Source organism: Littorina saxatilis, linkage group LG10 (assembly GCF_037325665.1).
Source record: "Littorina saxatilis isolate snail1 linkage group LG10, US_GU_Lsax_2.0, whole genome shotgun sequence".
NCBI lineage: Eukaryota > Metazoa > Mollusca > Gastropoda > Littorinimorpha > Littorinidae > Littorina > Littorina saxatilis.
The window spans coordinates 47,508,676-47,534,140 of NC_090254.1; the positions used below are offsets into that span (position 1 = coordinate 47,508,676).

Sequence of the window (25,465 nt, forward strand, 5' to 3'; positions counted from 1 at the left end):
CTGCTGTCTACACCCCCCCCCCCCCCCCCGCATTTTTATTTTTTATTTTCATACAAAGCCGGGTTTTCCCGTGTAACATTCCCCCAATGGCTTTGCTGTGAGGACGTAAAACTTACATTTTCTCTCTTCACACAACTTTGTGTCAATGCAGTACAGGTAGGTGGGTGTGACACAACTGTGTGACAATGCAGTGCAGGTGAAGGGGGGGGACACAACTTTGTGACAATGCAGTACAGGTGGGCGGGTGTGACACAACTTTGTGACAATGCAGTACAGGTGGTTGGGTGTGACACAACTTTGTGACAATGCAGTACAGGTAGGTGGGTGTGACACAAATTTGTGACAATGCAGTACAGGTGGGTGGGTGTGACACAACTTTGTGACAATGCAGTACAGGTGGGTGGGTGTGACACAACTTTGTGACAATGCAGTACAGGTGGGTGGGTGTGACACAACTTTGTGACAATGCAGTACAGGTGGGTGGGTGTGACACAACTTTGTGACAATGTAGTACAGATGGGGGGGGGGGGGGGTGACACACCTTTGTGACAATGCAGTACAGGTGGGCGGGTGTGACACAACGTTGTGCCAATGCAGAACACGTGGGGGGGGGGGGGTGACACAACTTTGTGACAATGCAGTACAGGTGGGTGGGTGTGACACAACGTTGTGCCAATGCAGAACACGTGGGGGGGGGGGGGTGACACAACTTTGTGACAATGCAGTACAGGTGGGTGGGTGTGACACACATTTTTGACAATGTAGTACAGGTGGGCGGGTGTGACTGAATTTTGTGACAATGCAGTACAGGTGGGTGGGTGTGACAGAATTTTGTGACAATGCAGTACAGGTAGGTGGGTGTGACACAAATTTGTGACGATGCAGTACAGGTGGGCGGGTGTGACACAACGTTGTAACAATGAAGAACAGGTAGGCGGGTGTGACACAACTTTGTGACAGTGCAGAACAGATAGGCGGGTGCGACACAGGTGGAGGGGGGGGGGGTGTGACACAACTTTGTGACAATGCAGTACAGGTGGGCGGGTGTGACACAACGTTGTGACAATGAAGAACAGTTTGGCGGTTGTGACACAACTTTGTGACAATGCAGAACAGATAGGCGGGTGCGACACAGGTGGAGGTGGGGGGGTTGACACAACTTTGTGACAATGCAGTACAGGTGGGGGGGGGGGGGGGGGGGTGTGACACAACTTTGTGACAATGCAGTACAGGTGGGCGGGTGTGACACAACTTTGTGACAATGCAGTACAGGTGGAGAGGGGGGATAGTGTGACACAACTTTGTGACAATGCAGTACAGGGGGGGGGGGGTGACACAACTCTGTAACATTGCAGTACAGGTGGGGGTGTGTGTGACACAACTCTGTGACAATGCAGTACAGGTGGGGGGGGGGGGTGTGTGTGACACAACTCTGTGACAATGCAGTACATGTGGTGGGGGGGGGGAGGGTGACACAACTTTGTGACAATGCAGTACAGGTGGGGGGGGGGGGAGGGTGTGACACAACTCTATAACAATGCAGTACAGATTGTGACACAACTCTGTGACAATGCAGTACAGGTGGGCGGGTGTGACACAACTTTGTGACAATGGAGTACAGGTGGGGTGTGTGACACAACTCTGTGACAATGCAGTACAGGTGGGGTGTGTGACACAACTTTGTGACAATGTTGTACAGATGGGCGGTTGTGGATGGGTGTGGCGCAACTCTGTAACAATGTAGTACAGGTGGGCGGGTGTGACCCAAGTTTATGACAATGCAGTACAGGTGGGGTGTGTGACACAACTCTGTAACAATGCAGTACAAGTAAAAAATCAGTTGTTCGAGTCTCATGTACAGTACAGTGACAATAAGAGCCACCAAGTCTGTCCATATAATTTTATGTTTTTCACTCATAGAGAGGGCACATTACAGCGTCTCGCCAAACATAAACAACAACAACAATAATAAAGGTAAAGGATTTTTAAATAAAAAAATAGAATTAAGCAAAGGAAAAAAGAGAAAGAAATACTACTGATTGTTGTGCAGGAATGGATCCCTTTTGATTAACCTTCGCGGTGGTCGTGGGTCCGTGTGGACTCAAAAGGGTGAGATTTTAAGAATGCATCAAACACCTAAAAAGCTCTTATGTCCTAAAAGATCATTACATTTCAGCGAGAAGTAATTAAAAAAAACAAAGGTCAAATTTAGACTACACACTGAAGACATCGTGGGGCCGTGCGGACCCATGTTTGTCAAAGAAGGAACTCGCATAAAAACTAGGGAGAGAAGTCACAAACCTTCAGGTCTTGGCTCTAAACATCATTTTATACCATCTGTTTGATGTTGGAGTTGATAAGCAAGTTGCGTTTAGCGACATTGATACATAACAATGTGGGTCCACACGGCCCCACGACGTCTACAGAAGGGGATGCACGTTTTTGCTTCTTTGGAAAGCACGGGTCTACAGAAGGTTATGCATTTTTATTCTTTTTTGACAAGCAAGGGTCCGCACGGCCCCACGATGTCTTCGGTGTGAGTCGATAACCCGGTCGGGCGACGGTTAAGGGAGATCCTGATCAATGTACATGACATGTATATAATGTGTGTTTATATCTTTTCATCCTGCAGACACATTATGCACATATACATGAATATTTAAAATTAATTCGAAAGAATTGTTGTACAGTCTGAAATTGATGTCCAGTTTAGGAGGTCAAAAATACAATGTGTACACAGTGTTGTGAGGTAGATAATATAAAAATATTGAAAATGCAACAACACACACACACACACACACACACACACAAAACAAAAATATTGATGATGATGATGATGATGATGATGATGATGATGATGATGATGATGATGATGATGATGATGATGATGATGATGATGATGACGATGATGATGACGATGACGATGATGATGATGATGATGATGATGATGATGATGATGATGATGATGATGATGATGATGAAAAATGTATGTTACTAACCAGTGCCAGGGGGACCTGTCAAGCAGACCAGTCGCGGGTTTCTATTCATGAGGTCAAGTTGTTGCAAGGTCAGAACCAGAAGTGCCAGCCTCCGCCCCAGTTCCGCCACCGCCTGTCCTGCAGTCCGCACCTCCACACGGACACCGTTGTAGCAGGGGACAGACACCGTGGTGGCCGGTCCCACAAACCTGCAACACAGATGGGCTTTAATGATTGTGTCTGCTGTACTTAAAGCTTAATATGTAGTGGTGATACAAGTCACAAAGTAAGTGAATTTTAACAAGAACATTTTGGTTTTTGAACCTGACTCACAGCAAAGGTGTCGGATGTTGAGGAAAGTGTTCGTTCGTTGGTTTCTTTGTTTGTTATGTGTGTGGTGATGATTGTGAAAACTCTCTCTCTCTCTCTCTCTCTCTCTCTCTCTCTCTCTCTCTCTCTCTCTCTCTCTCTCTCTCTCTCTCTCTCTCTCTCTCTCTCTCTCTCTCTCTCTCTCTCTCTCTTCTCCCTCTCTCTCTCTCTCTCTCTCTTCTCTCTCTCTCTTCTTCTTCTTCTCTCTCTCCCTCTCTCTCTCTCTCTCTCTCTCTCTCTCTCTCTCTCTCTCTCTCTCTCTCTCTCTCTCTCTCTCTCTCTCTCTCTCTCTCTCTCTTCTCCCTCTCTCTCTCTCTCTCTCTCTCTCTCTTCTTCCTCTCTCTCCCTCTCTCTCTCTCTCTCTCTCTCTCTCTCTCTCTCTCTCTCTCTCTCTCTCTCTCTCTCTCTCTCTCTCTCTCTCTCTCTCTCTCTCTCTCTAATAACCTGTCTTGGTCAACTCACATTGAACAACTTAGTAAATTAGTGTCAAAGAAAGTGTACCTGTTATCTAGAATTAAACACTTCCTTAATTGTCAAGCCAGAAAGTTCTTTTTCACTGCTCATTATTGATTACGCATCCACTCTATGGGACTCAGCTGGTGATAATTCCCTAAAGCTACTCAGCAGATTACACACAAGAGCGCCAAAAGTAGTATTACTCAAACAGACTACTCTCACCGACTCAGACTACATCAACATAGGGGTCCTACTCTAAAGTCAAGAATTAATTATAACAAAGGAATAACGATGCATAAAAATATGACAGAAAATGCACCACTTTATAAAACTAAACACTCCTCTTTGTTATACATTGTTTTGCTGAGCTAATGTATTGTTGCAAAGTATGCTTACTTTGCGATTATCTTCATTGCTTTACACCCAATTTTGAACACTACCTTATGATCTACAATGCTTCTACATATTAATGCGCTTCATGTACATACACTTATATGTTCTACCATTAATGTTTTTATGTAACCTTTTTTTTCCCTAGTCATAGTTATAGTAAAATAGTTTAGTCCCTCTTTAGGGCGAGGGCCAGATGCAAAAAAGCATGTCTATACATATTCTTGTCACCCTCGAAAAATAAAGATTTGTCATTGTCATTGTCATTGTCATTGTCTAAGAAATTCAGGCCAATTGATGAGATTAAACACTATTATACTTAGGATTGACCTATTCAAGTCTAGTTTAGTTTTTTCGGGAAGCAGTCTAGCTTGGGAACACTCTTCCGACAACCATGCGGCAAACTACCAGCACAAACGTTTTTAAGACCAGATAATTATACATCTTATCTCATGAAGTCAAAATACACTTCTTTTTTCGCCAGAAATGTTGTTAAAACCAACAACCGGTGCTTTTCATTGAAAGCAGTGTGTGTCAATGAACATGGTATTTTACAGATTTGTTGCGCCAGTCCAATCTACTCCATAATACTATACTCACGTCAAATGAACTCGCATTTTTCATGTATGCAATGTATTGTATGTACATTTATATCTTACTTCAGTTTATTCATAAACATGTAGCAGCTGTTTTCTTTACTTGTTTATTCTTTAGCCATTTTAGACTGGTCCCACTTTAGGGCGAGGGCCAGATGTAAAAAAGCAGATCACTGCTTACTCTATTACCCTCGTTAAATAAAGAATTGTTCTTGTTGCTCTCTCTCTCTCTCTCTCTCTCTCTCTCTCTCTCTCTCTCTCTCTCTCTCTCTCTCTCTCTCTCTCTCTCTCTCTCTCTCTCTCTCTCTCTCTCTCTCTCTCTCTCTCTCTCTCTCTCTCTCTCATCATGATTACATACTGCGATGAGAACAATTTTAAACAAACAAATACATATTTGTTATAATCTTCTATCATTGCTTATAAATCATAATGAATCTTGAAATGTCCTATTGATTGCCAAGACAGTTTAATTGTGTCAGTTGTACCGTACATTAACGGTTGGGAAGACACCTTGCCGAAGACCAAGCCCGCTGGAGGCAGGCCTAGCCAAGGGAGAAGAGATGAAGTAATAGAAATTGTGGCTATCATCGCGCAGTTCTGTTTCGGTTTTCACACGTGGATCATTACATATTCAGTCGTCACGTCTAAGCTGAGCCAAAGCTTCAATACTTCGCCTGTTGTAGGCGTTAAGTGTCACGATCGGGTGACAGAGACCAAGAAAGTGTCACTCAGTGGAGTGCCTGTTCTTGGTCGATTATGATAGAAAGCGCCTGTACGTGATATTGGGCTACAGCAGAGTTTGCTGACAGTGCTCAATGAACACGGAGGGTTTGCTGCGCACGAGTTTTACAGTGGAGGTTTCTGCTGTCATAGGGCTGACGGTTTTTCGCTGACAGCGCACACGGGATTTTCAGGGATTGAGTTTCTCGTGTCTTTTTTCTGCTTGGGGAGGCAGAATTGTGTATAGCTGGACTGGTTTTGTGACAAGGTCAGTCACGTGTTATTGGCTAGGTTGTCTGAGAGAGACACAAGCACGGGGCACTTGACACCCAGCGGCAGAAGGGGAAGGATCTAATACACAGTTTCTAGAGTATGATGGTTTTTCACCGAATATTGTATTCGGCACTCTAGGGGAGCTTCCACTAGTTTTTCCTGTCTCACTGCCAGTACTTTGCTGAGGACAAGTCGTCAACTTTCCTTCGTCGGCGATGGCTTTCGCATAAGGATTCGACAAGGGGTTCTGGAGGTTTTTGGTCACTGTTGACGAACAGAGGCTGTTCCAGGGAGGAGGCGGACTTTGCTTCCATTGAGAGTACAATCATAGGCTTTTGAGGTAATAAATCATTATTTAACGCTGTTGATGAGTCTGTGTTTGTGGAATGAAATACTCTCTGTTGTTCTTTCCAGGTTAGCGCATAATTTACTCTCTGTGACGCTAAAATACTAATCTGTATATGGTTTTTGCAGATAGGGAGAGAAGGACGGAAAATGACTGTTTTGTTGTTGTAAAAAGTCCGTTTTGTGCAGGCCCACGTGCTCGATGAGGTATTTAAAGATGACATGTTTTAAGGTGGTGGGTGAGGGGTAGCTGACATGTTTAGTGCACCGATGCTTTCTGTTTGCAGCCTTCGTTTCGTTTCGTTTCGTTACGTTCCTGTAACATCTGCACGGCTGACTTTGGCGGGACCTGTTGAAGCTACGCTAACCAGGAGACCGGCTAACCAGGAGACCGGCTAACCAGCGGACCGGCTAACCAGCGGACCGGCTAACCAGCGAACCGGCTAACCAGCGAACCGGCTAACCAGCATACCGGCTAAGCAGCAGCAGCAGAGATAAAGCTAAGTGCACCATGTCGTACGCACCCCGTTGACCACCGTTGTCTTTTCTTATCTGTGATTTCATTGGAGTAGTGACAACGTGGGGTGTGTGACCCCTGCATGAACTAGAGCTTTTTGAACAGAACATTCTCATTTGACTGTATTTACACGGGATCAGCGTGTTACTATAATTTTCTATATACTACTGGCATTTTGTCAGTGATCACGGGTTTTTTACGTGTTGAGAACGTAAAAGGAACATATTTTGAGTGAAGGCTCGAGGGAGGTGGCGAGTTTATACATAAACAGGCGTCTGAAACTTATACTTTTGTTGACTCTATTTAATTGTATGACTGCGAGAGTGGATCGTGGTGTGGTTAGTTAATTAGTAGTAATTAACCGGTTCATAATCACCTTAAGTGATATATTGAAACGTGACACATGGGGGCCAAGCCGGGATTTACTCAGTTAATTTCCAACTGATAAAGACCCACCAATTAAGGATAACTAAGAGCAGATAATCTCGTCAGTGCTCGACTTATTTTCTGCTTGGTGCTACCCTTTTTTGTATAGTTTTGATCATATACCACACCTTAAGCGATTCACATCTTGCAGGAAATGCAAATTGTAATTTGTGAGTTATTGTATGCGCTAACTGTGATTACCTCCCTTTCCTTTGTTTGTGAATCTTTGTTGTTGTACGTTCAGAGTTTTCCGTTGCAGAGAGCTGAGCGGGGTTAGCGGATTTGTTATTCGTTTTACTCAGTTTTCTCTACATTGTTGTTTCGTATTCTGTAACAGGTTACATTTCTACCGTCTTGTTTTACTTGGATTTTTCTCCATATTTTGACTTTGTTGGAATTTTGGGGGGGAAGGGTCCGAGGACTTCTGTCCTAATCAAGGCTGTGGGAGACACTCTGTTTCACCGCAAAAAGCAGCCGATAAAGTAGGCCACGGCTGTGGGAAACACTTTGTTTCACCGCAAAAAGCAGCCATAAAGTAGGCTACGCGTTTTGTTCTACACCGTTTGGATTTTTCTTCTGCATTTTCCGGTTGCTGGATTTTTGTATCCATTTCATCACCGCGTATTCTAGCTATAGCTGCGTTAGACTTACTTTTGTGATAAAGCTTTGCTAAACTAACCATGGCTACAGGGGGATCTCCTACGAAGAGATTAACTTTTGAGACTCCTGGTAGCGAGGAACAGACAGAGCGAGACGCACGCGTTAGAGCGCGTAGTTTGCTTAAGCGCAAGGAGTTAGAACGTAAGGAAGACATAGAGCGACAGACGAGAAAAGAAGAGCTTGACAGACAAGAACGACAGGCCGAACGTGAGAGACAGGAACGACAAGACGAACGTGACAGACAAGAACGGAAAGAGAAAGATGAACGAGACAGACAAGATAAGAAAGACGAGCTTGAGAGACAAGAACGACAGGCCGAACGTGACAGACAAGAAAGGGAACGACAGGCCGAACGACAGGCAGAACGTGACAGACAGGAAAAGAAAGACGAGCTTGAGAGACACGAACGACAGGCCGAACTTGACAGACAAGAAAGGGAACGACAGGCAGAACGTGACAGACAGGACAAACAGGCCGAACGCGATCACCAGCTCGAGCTAGCTAGGCTACAGGCCGAGAAGGGTACGCTTACTCAGGCTAGCGCGCCGGCGTTTGTTGCCGACCGTACGAGACTGCCGACGTTCGACGATGACAAGGACGAGCTCGACGACTTTTTACGCCGGTTTGAGCGCATTGCATCTGACCAGAAGTGGGAAGAGGCCACGTGGGCTAGCCGCCTTAGCACCTGCTTAAAAGGACGCGCATTGCAGCTCTACAACGCTTTGGATGACGACGAGGCGAGAGACTATCAGGCACTAAAGAAGGCGTTACTCCAGCGCTTCAACCTGACTGCTGAAGCCTACCGACGACGTCTGCGTAACAGCAAGAGACTGAGCGGCGAGCTGAGTCATCAGTTTGTGGCACGCCTTAATCTCTACCTGCGGCGCTGGGTGGAGATGGCCGAGAAGAACTGGACCGTCGACGACCTTGCCGACCTCATAGTCATGGAACAACTGATGTCCAGCCTGCGACCTGAGGTGGTGACCTTCGTGCAGGAGCACCAGCCTAAGACTACTCAGGAGGCAGCCGACTGGATCAGAGTACACGAGGACGCCCAGGCGATCTCTGGCAAATCTTCAGGCTCACGGCCGGGAAAATCGGGAAATTCAGGTTCTTCAGGACCCAAGGACGGGAAGGACGATCAGGGACACAAAGGATCAAGTTCCAGAACTGACATCCAGTGTTATTACTGCAACAAGCGGGGCCACGTGAAGAAGGACTGCCACAGGAGACAGGCTGACCAGAAGGGCGTACACTTTGTTGGCAGTGAGGAGTTAAGGGACGTCACGAGCTCATGCACAATTCCACAACTCTGCGTTCCGTGCTCCAGGAAACATTTCCAGCCCCACTGCAACGTCTACGTTAACGGAGTGAAGGGCGAAGGTCTGCGGGACACAGGGGCAGACATGATAGTGGTTCGGGCGAGTCTAGTTCCAGCTATGGCCTACACAGGAGACAGCATCAGGGTGAGAATGGCCGAGGCATCTCACGCTTACGACTTGAACACGGCAGTGATCAAGGTCGTAACACCGTTGTTCACGGGGACCATTGTGGCCGTCGTCATGGACGATCCTCCATGCGACCTGCTCATTGGGAACCGGGTTCAGTTTGTGGACGGCGTCACCAGGGAGGTTCCCGTTTATCGGTCTCCCGACGTCATTTCAGTGCTCACGCGGGCACAGGCGGAGCGAGAGGACAAACCTCTCAAACCCCTACCTGCTGCACGAGCTGCCCTGGGGAACGTGACCCCCGCGCTTCTCGCGAAGGCTCAGGCATCTGATCCGACATTAGCAACTCCTCGGGAGCACGCGAAGTCGGGGAAGGTGAAGCTGAGCGGGAAGCATGGGAGGTCAAGGTTCCTCAGGGACAAGAAGTTGCTCTACCGGGAGTTCAGCAACCAAGAAGGTACATTCAAACAGGTTGTCGTGCCTCGCGAGTTTCGCGAGGGTGTCATGGCAACGGCACACGACTCGATTCTGGGAGGTCATCTTGGCACCAAGAAGACCACGGATCGTGTCTGGCGCCACTTTTACTGGCCAGGCATCTGCACGGATGTCCGACGTTTCTGCGCGTCCTGCGATAAGTGCCAGAAGGTGGTGGCCAAAGGAAGGGTGAGGAAGGTCCCCTTGGAGAAGATGCCGCTCATCGACGAACCCTTTCGTCGGGTGGCAGTGGACATCATCGGGCCCATCTTGCCTGCGTCTGAGGACGGAAACAGATACATTTTGACCATGGTGGACTACGCTACTCGATACCCAGAGGCGATCCCTCTGAAATCGATTGAAGCCACGCGAGTAGCTGAGGCTCTGGTTACTATGTGGTCCCGGCTGGGAATTCCATCAGAGGTACTCACCGACAGAGGCACGCAGTTCACGGGAGGAGTGATGGCGGAGGCAGCACGACTGCTATCACTGGAGCAGCATTTCACCACTCCTTACCATGCTCAGTGCAACGGACTGGTGGAAAGGTTCAATGGCACCTTGAAGACCATGCTGAGGAAACTAGCTCAGGAGAAACCACGCACGTGGGACAGGTACATCCCAGCATTGCTTTTTGCATACCGCGAGGTTCCTCAGGAGAGCTTGGGTTTTTCCCCATTTGAGTTGTTGTACGGCAGACAGGTACGCGGTCCCATGGCTATCCTGCGTCAAGCCTGGACGGACGAAGAAGCTGACGAGGAGGTGCAGACGACAGCGACCTACATAGTAGAACTCAGGAACAGGATTGAAGAGACCTGCAAACTGGCTCAAGAGAACCTGGGAAGAGCAGCACAGCGTTACGCGCGAGGATTCGACCGCAAGGCACGGCCGCGCAGCTTCAAGATTGGAGAACGGGTGTTGCTACTTCTACCTGTCAAACACAACAAGCTACAACTGCAGTGGCAAGGACCTTTTGAGGTGACAGCGAGGGTGGGCCAGAACGACTACAGGATCATGATGCACGGGAAAGCACGCCTGTACCACGCCAACCTGCTGCGCGCCTACATAGAGAGGACAGCCTACGGGGAGAAGAACAAAGACCAGAAGAACAAAGACAAGAAGACAGAGAAGGTTGCAGTCATCAGGGGTGAAACGAGGGGTTGCTCGTTCTTGAGGACGACCTTTCTGTCTGGAAACAGACCATCAACCTCTGCAATATCTTCAGGTTGCAAGGTTGGCAAACGCCAGACTTATGCGCTGGGCGTTGATCCTCCAACCGTACCAATTCACGGTACGCGTCATTCCGGGCGCCAACAATGTTGGAGCTGACTTTCTCTCTCGGGCTGTAGAGGAGAACATGACTGTGAGCGAAACCGAGGTTTCGTCTTGAAGAGGGGAGGTGTGTCACGATCGGGTGACAGAGACCAAGAAAGTGTCACTCAGTGGAGTGCCTGTTCTTGGTCGATTATGATAGAAAGCGCCTGTACGTGATATTGGGCTACAGCAGAGTTTGCTGACAGTGCTCAATGAACACGGAGGGTTTGCTGCGCACGAGTTTTACAGTGGAGGTTTCTGCTGTCATAGGGCTGACGGTTTTTCGCTGACAGCGCACACGGGATTTTCAGGGATTGAGTTTCTCGTGTCTTTTTTCTGCTTGGGGAGGCAGAATTGTGTATAGCTGGACTGGTTTTGTGACAAGGTCAGTCACGTGTTATTGGCTAGGTTGTCTGAGAGAGACACAAGCACGGGGCACTTGACACCCAGCGGCAGAAGGGGAAGGATCTAATACACAGTTTCTAGAGTATGATGGTTTTTCACCGAATATTGTATTCGGCACTCTAGGGGAGCTTCCACTAGTTTTTCCTGTCTCACTGCCAGTACTTTGCTGAGGACAAGTCGTCAACTTTCCTTCGTCGGCGATGGCTTTCGCATAAGGATTCGACAAGGGGTTCTGGAGGTTTTTGGTCACTGTTGACGAACAGAGGCTGTTCCAGGGAGGAGGCGGACTTTGCTTCCATTGAGAGTACAATCATAGGCTTTTGAGGTAATAAATCATTATTTAACGCTGTTGATGAGTCTGTGTTTGTGGAATGAAATACTCTCTGTTGTTCTTTCCAGGTTAGCGCATAATTTACTCTCTGTGACGCTAAAATACTAATCTGTATATGGTTTTTGCAGATAGGGAGAGAAGGACGGAAAATGACTGTTTTGTTGTTGTAAAAAGTCCGTTTTGTGCAGGCCCACGTGCTCGATGAGGTATTTAAAGATGACATGTTTTAAGGTGGTGGGTGAGGGGTAGCTGACATGTTTAGTGCACCGATGCTTTCTGTTTGCAGCCTTCGTTTCGTTTCGTTTCGTTACGTTCCTGTAACATCTGCACGGCTGACTTTGGCGGGACCTGTTGAAGCTACGCTAACCAGGAGACCGGCTAACCAGGAGACCGGCTAACCAGCGGACCGGCTAACCAGCGAACCGGCTAACCAGCGAACCGGCTAACCAGCGAACCGACTAACCAGCATACCGGCTAAGCAGCAGCAGCAGAGATAAAGCTAAGTGCACCATGTCGTACGCACCCCGTTGACCACCGTTGTCTTTTCTTATCTGTGATTTCATTGGAGTAGTGACAACGTGGGGTGTGTGACCCCTGCATGAACTAGAGCTTTTTGAACAGAACATTCTCATTTGACTGTATTTACACGGGATCAGCGTGTTACTATAATTTTCTATATACTACTGGCATTTTGTCAGTGATCACGGGTTTTTTTACGTGTTGAGAACGTAAAAGGAACATATTTTGAGTGAAGGCTCGAGGGAGGTGGCGAGTTTATACATAAACAGGCGTCTGAAACTTATACTTTTGTTGACTCTATTTAATTGTATGACTGCGAGAGTGGATCGTGGTGTGGTTAGTTAATTAGTAGTAATTAACCGGTTCATAATCACCTTAAGTGATATATTGAAACGTGACATTAAGCGATAAAGCCTGGAAGTTGTATGTCGGTACTGAGAGTCGGTCGCGGTGCATTGTTTCTACTTTGTCCCGGTCTTGAGTTTGAACACCTAAGGTTGGATACATCTAACATTTCACATCCTCTTCTTTTCCCATATCTTAACTGTATCTCCAACTTCTTTTTGTCTTCTTCTTTTCATTTTGATGCCAGTCGCTCATTTGACATTTGTCGCTGAACCCCGCATTAACTGATTCAGATCACACAAGCCCGTCTAGCAGACGACAGTTCGAACAGCCTTGAACAGCACGTTTGCAAGCAGATTCAGCTCTCAATGGAAGCAATACACTTAAAGCCAAAGCAAATAACCAAATGAGAAAGCCTAACATTGGATCTGTCTTCACGGTGGCTCTTCTGATTATATTTTTGGCGTTGGAATGTATCTTAACGGGTTCCCAGCTACGACAACTTTTTCAGAGTTATGCCCCGGCATTAAATCGCTCAGGCCTTCGACAGTCGATGCTCCAGCTAGCCTCGGAAGTGAAAAGGCTCGGAGCCAAAGAAAACAACAGCAGTGAATGAACACCCTCAGACACTGTTCACTAGGGTGAAAACTGCCACCCACGCATTGGTCTGCACAGCAATTCCAGCTGTTCCAGCGCCAACTGAACAATCCTCCCAGGCGAAGATCCATGGCCCCACGGGGCCGATGGATGCAGACGGTGTATTGTAGTTAACTAAAGGTTCTGTTTATTCCTGATATTGAGTTAACCCTCAATGGACGCCGGCCGGATGAAACAAAAGCATGTTTACATTGCTTATTCTGTCACTCTCGAAAAATAAAGTTCAATTCATTTCAATTCAATTCTTCTTCTTCTTCCTCTTTGTTCATGGGCTTAGACTCCCACGTTCACTCATGTTTTTAGCAGGAGTGGGCTTTTACGTGTATGACCGTTTTTACCCCGCCATTCAGGCAGCATACGCCGATTTCGGGGGAGGCATGCTGGTTATTTTCTTGTTTCTATAACCCACCGAACTCTGACATGGATTACAGGATCTTTTCCGTGCGCACTTGTTCTTGTGCTTGCTTGTACACACGAAGGGGGTTGAGTCACTAGCAGGTCTGCACATAAGTTGACGTGGGAGATCGGAAAAATCTCCACTCTTAACCCACCAGGCGGCAGCGACCAGCATTCGAAATCACGACCTCCCGATTAGGAGGCCGATGTCTTACCACCACGCCACTGTGCCCGTCAATTCAATTCAATTCTCTTGCTTTCTGATCATGTTTTGGTCCACGCGGGGTATAGCCATATTTAGTTTCACACGGAAAGGTAAGAAGTCTCTGATATATTTTGCTCCAAAGAAAATTCACCCCTCCCACAAAAGCGAAAGTGCGGGCTGCCAGAAACGGAGTTGTCGGGTACAGATAAACACAAACAACTAATATTTTCTGTCCCAACATTGAGGCAAAGTAAATACAATGCAATGACTTTTCTCACCTGGCCACGATGTCCAGATACTTGTCATCAGTGAGCAGAGTGTCCACAGTACAGGCCATCCTGTGTTGCCACCAGGAGGTCAGCTGTGATAACACGGCGGGTGTCACGTCCCAGTACGATGCAGGCTGGGACAGTTGGTCAGAGCAACAGCACAGCTGTACGGCCTCCGCTGCTGAGCCTGCACCTAGGCTCCGACACACCGCCTGCAACATAGAAACTGTCAATGTGATGAGATTTCCCTCTGAATGTTAGATCTCTCTCTCTGTCTCTGTGTCTGTGTCTCTCTCGTGTCTTTCTCTCTCTCTCCCCCTCTTTCTCTCTTCTCTTTCCCATTTTCTGTCTCTCAGTCTCTCTCTGTCTCTGTCTCTCTCTCTGTCTCTCCCTCTCTCTTTTTAAAATCTCTGTCTCTCTCTTTCTCTATGTCTGTCTGTCTGTCTCTCTGTATGTATTTCTCTCTCTCTTTCTCTCTCTCCCCCTCTCTCTCTCCCTCTCTCTCTGTCTCTCTCTCTCTCTCTTTCTCCTCTCTCTCTGTCTGTCTCTCTCTCTCTGTCTCTCTCTCTCTTTCTCTATCTCTCTCTATATCTCTCGCGCTCTCTTTGTCTCTCTCTCTCTCTTTCTCTCTCTCTCAGTCTCTCTCTTTCTTTGTCTCTCTCTCTCTTTCTCTCTCTCTTTCTCTCTCTCTCTGTCTCTCTCTCTCTCTCTTTCTCTCTTTTTGTCTCTCTCTCTCTTTCTCTCTCTCTGTCTGTCTCTCTGTCTCTCTCTCTCTCTCTCTCATCTCTCACTCTCTCTCTCTCTCTCTCTCTCTCTCTCTCTCTCTCTCTCTCTCTCTCTCTCTCTCTCTCTCTCTCTCTCTCTCTCTCTCTCTCTCTCTTTGTCTCTCTCACGGAATACCTGGTCTAACTGTGGACGGTTATCCAAGACCCGCTTGAGTTGCTCAGTGCTGACGTAAGGCAGGAAGAGAGTTTTCCTCACAGTCAGGCCAGGTGTCACACCACTCACAAGGTGCCTCACCACTGTCTCCGACCTGTCCAGCTGCTTGACCGCCTTCGTCACCCTCTTGGCCACGTCAGCATCGGCCGGAGGTTGAGGGTTATTAATATCCTTCTGCCACCTGCCCACAGTCTTGAGCTCTCCGATCAGAATGCCGTGCTGGCGGTGGATCAACACAAAGTCCGCCTCGCCATCAGAATACTTTGTTTGCTGCGTGTCAATGTCTGATGGTTTTGGGAGCTGTGCAACGGCCGCTTTGTAGGCATGTTGGTTGAGGTAGTCCCCGAAACCTAGCTGAGACAGGATGAACATGGCTTCGTGAAGACTGTTGCCGAGTTCTTGCAGGTTGAGCATCACGTGATTTTGGGCAAAGTCATCTGATATGTCTGTCTCTTGAACATTGACTGGCGTGCATGGCGGCTCTGACTCTGGCGTCAATAAGCTGTTCTGTGCACTCTGCTGGCCGCTGGACGACTGCACTGGCCGGGCGTAAGGATGCTGCCGCATGTATGCTTTCACATGTATGCTGCCTGGCTGTACACTACTTCTAGCTGCACCTTGACTGGCCGCGGGAACATTGTGAGATGGCGGTTGCAGCACAAGCGCAGAGTGACGGGTACCGGGTACAGTGTCCCTGACGTAGGGCACCCTGTTGAAGTGTACCGGAGGCACACAGTAGGTACGGGTGAGAGCGTCAGGGTAGAGTGACGTCAAGATGTGCGGCCTGTTGCTGCTGCTGGTCTGATGACTGCTTCCTGCCATGGTGCGGGGTTCAAATCTCTACGGCCTGGGAACAAATAGTAGCTACCTGGCATGTACACGTAGCACAGTTGCACGTGTTCGTGGCGGCTAGGTCTGTCAACAGTGCTGCTTGCGTTCCTGTCGCTCAGTTTAAATGTCTGCTTTTTCAAGTTGAAGTCTGCGTCAGGTTTAAGAGTTTCTTCTTCTTTTTAAGAACGACCGATACCAATATAGGATTTACCTTCAGGATTTTCTGCTCTCTTGTCCTTCACGATACAGTTTCAAGAACAGATATTTACGCGTTCTGTTTATTTGTCCAATGTGTTCTGTCAAAAATAGAGGGCTAGCTGCTTCGACTGTCCGTCCCTTGGTAAGTCTTGTTAAATCAGCTGACCAATACGGAAGCCAGATTTATCCCACGTACGCGAAGAGACCGCCATGTGATAAATAGAGAATACTACATGGCTTGCAGTGTCACACCAAGTTTACACCAGTTGCTTTTTAGATAAGGAAATACCAGCTTTCCGCTATTTGAAAAAAACAAAAAAAGAGTGTAAGCATGGTGTGACACCGCAAGCCATGAATTATTCTGTGTAACCTACATTCTGTACTTCCGTGCCTCCTGCATGACACTTCGACTCCAGGAAGTTTGAAGCAGAAGGCACTCAAGTACAGACCCTGTGTAGGGAAGACGGAATACTACATGGCTTTTTGTGTGATACCAGATTCACACTCATTCCTTTCTCAAATAATTATTGAAACGTTTGCTTTCGCTCACAATAATATTTCCTGTAAACCTGTTATCACACCTCAATCCACGTAGTATCCTCTGTTTCTTTTCTCAAGGCTTAGAAGCATACAGCACCAAGGTCCAATGAGAGATATTATAAGTGTCACGCCTGTACTTATAGTAAAGCGATAGGGGTGGGTAGGTGAAGAGAGGGGTGGAGTAACGGTAACACGTTGCTACAACAGGGATGACAAAAAGACAGCTACGTCACAGAGACAGGTCTACACACGATGACGACCAAAGGAACTTTCCAGACTGTCTACACAGAACGACACTGACTGTGACAGTCAGTGGGTAGACTGGGAGAGTGGCGACTGGAGTGAATATAACAATATTGTCAGCACGACACTGACTGTGACAGTGGGTAGACTGGGAGAGTGGTGACTGGAGTGAATATAACAATATTGTCAGCACGACACTGACTGTGACAGTGGGTAGACTGGGAGAGTGGCGACTGCAATGAATATAACAATATTGTCAGCACGACACTGACTGTGACAGTGGGTAGACTGGGAGAGAGGCGACTGGAGTGAATATAACAATATTGTCAGCACGACACTGACTGTGACAGTGGGTAGACTGGGAGGGTGGCGACTGGAGTGAATATAACAATATTGTCAGCACGACACTGACTGTGACAGTGGGTAGACGGAGAGAGTGGCGACTGGAGTGAATATAACAATATTGTCAGCACGACACTGACTGTGACAGTGGGTAGACTGGGAGGGTGGCGACTGGAGTGAATATAACAATATTGTCAGCACGACACTGACTGTGACAGTGGGTAGACTGGGAGAGTGGCGACTGGAGTGAATATAACAATATTGTCAGCACGACACTGACTGTGACAGTGGGTAGACTGGGAGAGTGGCGACTGGAGTGAATATAACAATATTGTCAGCACGACACTGACTGTGACAGTGGGTAGACTGGGAGAGTGGCGACTGGAGTGAATATAACAATATTCTCAGCACTGTTTTTCATGTCCACTTTCCTCACCACTACTTCTTGACGTGTAAACTGAAAAGATGGAAACGAAATCAGTGCAGACTGTCAAAAAGGAACAGCAAGAAAGGGGTGGGGTTAGGACAAGCATAACGGGTGGCTTGGCACGTCAAAAGACAAAGAGGAACAGCAAGAAGGGGGTGGGGTTAGGACAAGCATAACGGGTGACTTGGCACGTCAAAAGACAAAGAGGAACAGCAAGAAAGGGGTGGGGTTAGGACAAGCATAACGGGTGACTTGGCACGTCAAAAGACAAAGAGGAACAGCGAGAAAGGGGTGGGGTTAGGACAAGCATAACGGGTGACTTGGCACGTCAAAAGACAAAGTGGAACAGCGAGAAAGGGGTGGGGTTAGGACAAGCATAACGGGTGACTTGGCACGTCAAAAGACAAAGAGGAAAATAGCTTTCAAGTGTGTCTCTCGTCCCTACACGTCTTCCCCACAAATGTTTCCCCTTTCTTTCAGGAAAGGGGGATCTTTCATAAGAAACAAATGATGTGTTTAGTTATTGTTATCAATCTACATGTACTCTACACCTGCTAAGCCACACAAGTCAAACAATAGACAGATTACGAAATGCAAAAATCCACAAAAATTAATCAACAAGAAATGTTACTTAATGGAACCTTTAATTTTAGAGAAAACAAGACCAATGTTCCTTGCAGTGGACATACAGACAAATAATTGTGAAACAAATTAAGAAAACAAATTAAAAGCAGCTGGTGCAACTGAATATCTTGCCAGAAATCTTGTTCGTTGGTCTCACACTTATTTGGCTGTCTGTCCTCGATGTACTTGTAAATGTATTCTTTTCTCAAAAAGTAAACATTCCACTAGCTACCATATTTTGACAAGCAACACAGGGTAAACTATCTTTCGAAATCTACAAGTTGCATGAACACAACCTGTAACAAGGTTCTTTCACAAAAGACACTCTTGGCAGTCATGGTTTCCAACACATTCTGTCACCATTGTGTTGTCCAAAGGACACTCTTGACAGTCATGGCTTCCAACACATTCTGTCACCATTGTGTTGTCCAAAGGACACTCTTGACAGTCATGGTTTCCAACACATTCTGTCACCATTGTGTTGTCCAAAGGACACTCTTGACAGTCATGGCTTCCAACACATTCTGTCACCATTGTGTTGTCCAAAGGACACTCTTGACAGTCATGGCTTCCAACACATTCTGTCACCATTGTGTTGTTCAACGGACACCTTCACGAAATTAAAAGATTTATATTTTCTTTTGCAAATGAAAACCACCCCGTCTCTACAGACACGCTAGTTTGTATTTAAGGTTGTGTTATTCACGCTGTCTCTTTCCATGGCTCTTCTGTGTGTGCATTCTCTCCTGCTTGAAAACAGGCAACCCGACATATAACCCGTTTACAGGAGAGAGATATCGTTTCAACTCGTGAGCACTGTGCGGGGACATAACGCAATGTCGCATGCTTGTTGACACAGTTATACTCTATACTTAAAGGTGGTCGTCTACATTTTTGCTTTTTTTCAATAATCTTATGGTTAGATTTCGCTAAAAAGTGATGTCAGATGATGAATGAACCATGGGGAAAAAAGTTATAGAAAAAAAATATGTAAAAAAAAGATTGTATTTTTGGGTAGCGTGACTCACGCTTGCATGAACACAACGCAATGCAATTTCTCTTTTAGAGATTAATAAAGTTATTGTATTGTATTGTATTGTATTGACCACACGTGTTTAAGGCAGTGTAGAAATACTGGTCAAGGAAGATCATACTACCGCTGTGACAGTGTTCCACAAGGGACGAACGTCAACATGTTTAGATCAGTCAACAAAAAGTAAACAAAGAAAATATGTATGTGTGGTTGTTATATGCCACCCCCAGCCCCCGCCCTTTGTTAAAAGGGTGTATCATGTTACTGTGACTGCCCTTTATGGTATCAACATTATACCTATGTTTTTCGTGTGTCTATTATTTACCCCCGCCTCAGTACTGAATATGTCTGTGTAGATCTATAATCTCACAGTTCTTTGATTTGGTCCAATAATTCAAAACATGTTTTCGTGTACTGGTAATCTGACTATCGCATACTTTTGAAAGGCACATGGCCACCATTTTGATAAATCCACCCGGAACTGTAAAGGTTGGGCATCCTGCTCACGGGGGATTGTTACCACAACATTCTCTATTGTAAAGACAGCAACGACAGAAACTCCTACAACGTTTATGTTAACGTTCAAGGTATTAAGCTGAATGAGTTTTTGTGTTGGTATGAAAACATTGCAATTAGCACTTCTGTTGGGAGGGGTAGATGTGTATGGTGGGTTGCACTTCTGTTGGGAGGGGTAGATGTGTATGGTGGGTTGCACTTCTGTTGGGAGGGGTAGATGTGTATGGTGGGTTGCACTTCGGAATCAAAGAGAGGATTGTTCTACAGGGATTGATCAGGGTGTGTGATGAGTGCACGTGTTCATCATCAACCCCTAACCCTGCCCCCTATATGGTTGGCAAGAACAGAAACATGAAGAAAACAGACTAACATTGAAAGGTTGAAGTTTGTGACATGGTTATAACCCCCCTCGCCCTTCTATTAGTGGCTCTGTCTTAGTACCATTGTTTAGGATTGGCGTGGAAAAACGTCAATATTGGCAAGAAAAAATGTTCATGCGAAAATATATATTTTGCACAAGAACAGAGCAAATTTGTTTTAATATATGTATACATGTTTTGTTATCAGGAATATCAAGAACAAGTGCTGTACACAATAATCGGTTTCCTTTGTCGATTGAACAAAAGCAACAACAGCATTATGACCAAGTGGAACTCAAAATTAAGCCATTCTGCTAGACTTTAATAAGAAGTGCATGCATTGACATAAAATTCGTACAGTAGTTGTTTTGTACGACTAGCAATTAATACACATAGGTACACAGATAACTCTCAGTTGTTGAAATATGAAGACATTGGGAATTTAAAAATGATAGATTTTGAGCTGTCAAATATGGAAGAAATACATGTAATGATTTTAATCTCACAACCACAAACATCATCTGGTTGACTTTGACCTTGCTTGACATGACATAATTCGAAAAGTGTGTTAAGCTGTGACTTTGATTGGCAAGATTAGTGACAATGTATTACAGATTAGACGCTGTAAGGACCAGCCAGGCAGCCACGCGAGTAGACAACCGCCAACAAGCAGCTGCACCTTTTAGAGGTATCGAATGTCATTGAAAAAAAAGGAGAGCCTGGCAGAGACCCGACTCAGTTGTTTGCTTAACTAAGTAACTCAAAAGAGAGTCGAGGTAAGGATGACTTACTGGAACTTAGATCAGATCTGTTGTCTGAAGCTCTGGGTAGAGTGACATTTGAACCTGAGGTGGATTTGTTTGCTTCTAGACTGAATCATCAGTTGCCTATATAATTATCGTCCTTGTCCGATTGAAACCTCGTAACTCGATTTTTTGTGATATCTACTTTATTAAATCAAACTAATCTACGATTTGTTCTCCATTTTTTGGTTATTGTGGTGAAAGCCTGAGATTGTTGGAAGTCAGTTAAAAATGGGTACAAAAATACCTCGTATTATATATCATTTTGGCAAAACTGCGAACCAAAATTACACGTAACTTGAGTTACGATGAAAATCTCGTATGTCGACTTACGAGTTTTCTAACATCTAAACACGGCGGTAAATGAACTGTTTCCGTTAGATACGAGGTTACGGTAAGATGTCCGTACGCTCTGAGTTTAGGTAAAATTAAATATTAGCGTCATTATAATGAAGCTAGAAGTGCCCACATTACGTACTGTGTATTAAAATGACAAACTACGACATCAGTCATTGTTCAAATGGTTGTTTATGTTAGTATTTTTCCTTTGCTGAGTACAAAAACATAACTGCAAAGAGAGATTCATTACTTAAATTATTCTGACATATCTCTTGATTATGTAATAGTTCAGTCCTGAACTTCTGATCTTATTTGTTAGCTGAAGATGTACAGGTATGCATATGTCACGTACTGGAGTTGTGTTCTAGTGTCTGAATGCAGTCCGTCATGTCTGGCAGTGGGTCCTTCCCAACTGAAAGCCTAATTTTCTCTTCGCTTGAAGATCTTAGGTTGGTGTGCTGTGTGTGCCTGACTAAAAGTTATACACCATGGGAATTCCAAACGGAACTTATCATTGGAGACATCCCTGTTCGTATGGACTCCGATTGCGTTTCGTGGGTGTACTGTGTCCATTATCATGGTCAGTTTCATGTGGACTGCATTGACCCAACATGCAAAGCATGACAACAACTTTATCTGCTCGACTTGTTTGCATTAGGAGTCATATTTTCTGTCTGGTGCAAGCTCCGCATGACAGAGCAGGGGTCAGATTGATGGTGCAGCTTTCGCTTGGAAACAAGTCACTATATTCCAGGAGTAAACTGGGAGTAGTGAAGCAAACCAAACTGGACATTGGAGATAATTATATCAACATAGCAACATCTAATTGTAATATCCAATCATAGTTACCTTCATTACCGTTTTTTTTCCCTTCTTCTTTTTCTTTTTCGTTCGTTGGGTACAACTTAATTCCACGTTAACTCGTGGACTTTGTACGTTTGAGGCCTTTTTTCGTCGCTCATTTGGTTGTCATTCTCCGGTGGTTTGAATGCTTGTTTTTTGTTTTTGTTCTGTGTGTGTTTTGTGTAACCCTACGCATCATTCTCATATGGATTCAAATGCAGTTGCTCGCTCCCTACTCATTATTCTCACATGTATTCGTATGCCGTTGCTCGCTCCCTACTCATTATTCTCACATGGATTCGTATGCCGTTGCTCGCTCCCTACTCATTATTCTCACATGGATTCGTATGCCGTTGCTCGCTCCCTACTCATTATTCTCACATGTATACGTATGCCGTTGCTCGCTCCCTACTCATTATTCTCACATGGATTCGTATGCCGTTGCTCGCTCCCTACGCATTATTCTCACATGTATACGTATGCTGTTGCTCGCTCCCTACTCATTATTCTCACATGGATTCGTATGCCGTTGCTCGCTCCCTACGCATTATTCTCACATGTATACGTATGCCGTTGCTCGCTCCCTACGCATTATTCTCACATGTATACGTATGCCGTTGCTCGCTCCCTACGCATTATTCTCACATGTATACGTATGCCGTTGCTCGCTCCCTACGCATTATTCTCACATGTATACGTATGCCGTTGCTCGCTTTCTGATTTCAGTTGTTTCACAATGACCTTTGGTTTTGCTTCCAGCGAGCCACCATACCCACAACGGTCCCGGCCCTTCACTAGATCACGAGACATCGTTCTGTATAACTAGCAGGTAAATCCGGGTCACCTCCAACCAGGATGCGGATCAGATGACACACAGCTAAGACAGGTCGGGCTGAACTCGCGCAGTGCTGTGTGGTGGGGGTGGTGGGTGCGTTTTAGAGCGATTATGGTTGGTTGTGAGGCTGGGTGGGTCGGAGAGGGGGGGGGGGGGGGGGGGGTACTAGCGACATACCGACTCAACACAATTTGATATTGTCTCTGAAAGCCCTGAGAGTCATACTGACCAAAAGCGTTCTTAATTTCGCCGACTTTTCACCTGTGACAAGCCGATATTGAAGACACTTTCTAGACAACCCTGAAACAATGTTTTCTAAATTCTCTCCGGAAGGAAACGGGTGTGTGTGTGTGTGTGGGGGGGGGTGTGGGGGTGTTGCGGGGGTTTGGGGGAGGGGGGGTGGCTGTTACGTATCCGTAATAAATGAAAGTACAATCAAAAGAAACGTATTGCTACCTGTTGACGTCACGTGCAGCAGAAAACTATTACAGATTGAAAAATAAGATAAGTATGGTTAAAAACAAAGGTAACACTTACCTTTCGACGTTGGAATGAAGTGTAATACTTCTGATCGGTCAAGCGAAACAAGGGTTTGCACGAAGTACTATAGGTCAAGTTCAACGACAATTGCAAAGTTCTGTGACACTACGTGATTGTGTGTATATCACGCAACGCTCTGTTTACAACACTTTGCTGTGTGTTTATCACGCAATGGTCAACTAATACTTCTTTACTGATTGCATTTCACGCACTTAACTGTGAATATATCACACCACGATCTGTTTTCCGGACTTTACTGTATGTATATCACACAACTATCTGTGTTCAGCTGTTTACTGTGTGTATAGTACGCACTTTACTGTATGTAATAACGTAACGCGCGGCTTACAACACTTTACTGTATGTAATAACGTAACGCGCGGCTTACAACACTTTACTGTATGTAATAACGTAACGCGCGGCTTACAACACTTTACTGTATGTAATAACGTAACGCGCGGCTTACAACACTTTACTGTATGTAATAACGTAACGCGCGGCTTACAACACTTTACTGTATGTAATAACGTAACGCGCGGCTTACAACACTTTACTGTATGTAATAACGTAACGCGCGGCTTACAACACTTTACTGTATGTAATAACGTAACGCGCGGCTTACAACACTTTACTGTATGTAATAACGTAACGCGCGGCTTACAACACTTTACTGTATGTAATAACGTAACGCGCGGCTTACAACACTTTACTGTATGTAATAACGTAACGCGCGGCTCACAACACTTTACCACACAGCTGTTTGCTCAACTGTATTCTGTGTATCACCCAGCACGTTAAGGAGGATTGACATTTCTGTCGTGCAGATCACAGTTAAAAAGTACCTCCTATGAAAATAAGATTCAGTATGATGTAGTATTGTGATCAGTAAGCGTACCCTAAAACTATTCCAAATCCTACAATTAGGACGCTGTGAGAAATCAAAACGAAGCTGGTGTGATATGTTTCCTGCCACAACCTAACACAATCAAACTGTTCATGTAGTTCTGCACACAAGTTAACGCCCAAAACCTCCAAACAAACAGTCTACCCGGGGTGGCTCGGCTTATTATATTGCACTGCCGCCTGCCTTACGTAGTGTATGGCTGCATGCCCGTGCCAAAAGAGGTGGTGGTTTACAAGAAAGTAATGTTAGCATCTTTCAGTTCCTTTTTGGACGAAACACCATCACCTGCATTGTTAACTAGTGTATGTGGTAACATTGCGATGGAGACTTTTCTTTTATTCTTCCTTTCCTTTTATATTCGTGGGCTGCAACTTGATTCCCCGTACACTCGGGGGCTGCAACTTGATTCCACGTACACTCGGGGGCTGCAACTTGATTCCCCGTACACTCGGGGGCTGCAACTTGATTCCACGTACACTCGGGGGCTGCAACTTGATTCCACGTACACTCGGGGGCTGTAACTTGATTCCCCGTACACTCGGGGGCTGCAATTTGATTCCACGTACACTCGGGGGCTGCAACTTGATTCCCCGTACACTCGGGGGCTGTAACTTGATTACATGTACACTCGGGGGCTGTAACTTGATTCCCCGTACACTCGGGGGCTGCAACTTGATTCCCCATACACTCGGGGGCTGTAACTTGATTCCCCGTACACTCGGGGGCTGCAACTTGATTCCACGTACACTCGGGGGCTGCAACTTGATTCCACGTACACTCGGGGGCTGCAACTTGATTCCACGTACACTCGGGGGCTGCAACTTGATTCCACGTACACTCGGGGGCTGCAACTTGATTCCACGTACACTCGGGGGCTGCAACTTGATTCCACGTACACTCGGGGGCTGCAACTTGATTCCACGTACACTCGGGGGCTGCAACTTGATTCCACGTACACTCGGGGGCTGCAACTTGATTCCCCGTACACTCGGGGGCTGCAACTTGATTCTCCGTACACTCGGGGGCTGCAACTTGATTCCCCGTACACTCGGGGGCTGC

General features: G+C 46.0%; 1 protein-coding gene across 2 annotated transcripts in view; it reads right to left on the reverse strand.

Annotated features, from left to right (window-relative positions):
* Nucleotides 1–24,525, reverse strand: part of LOC138978972 (uncharacterized) — a 37,757-nt gene extending 13,232 nt beyond the window's left edge. Inside the window, exons 1-4 of one of the 2 annotated variants that reach the window (XM_070351792.1) lie at nt 23,500–24,525; nt 14,991–15,876; nt 14,100–14,302; nt 3,000–3,187 (exon numbers count right to left, since the gene is read on the reverse strand). In XM_070351792.1, coding sequence (XP_070207893.1) covers nt 3,000–3,187; nt 14,100–14,302; nt 14,991–15,851 — 1,252 coding nt within the window. In that variant the 5' untranslated portion in view covers nt 15,852–15,876; nt 23,500–24,525. Of the gene's footprint in view, nt 1–2,999; nt 3,188–14,099; nt 14,303–14,990; nt 16,220–23,499 lie in introns of both variants that reach the window. The other variant, XM_070351791.1, reaches the window with a different exon arrangement.
* Between the last annotated feature and the right edge of the window lie 940 nt (nt 24,526–25,465).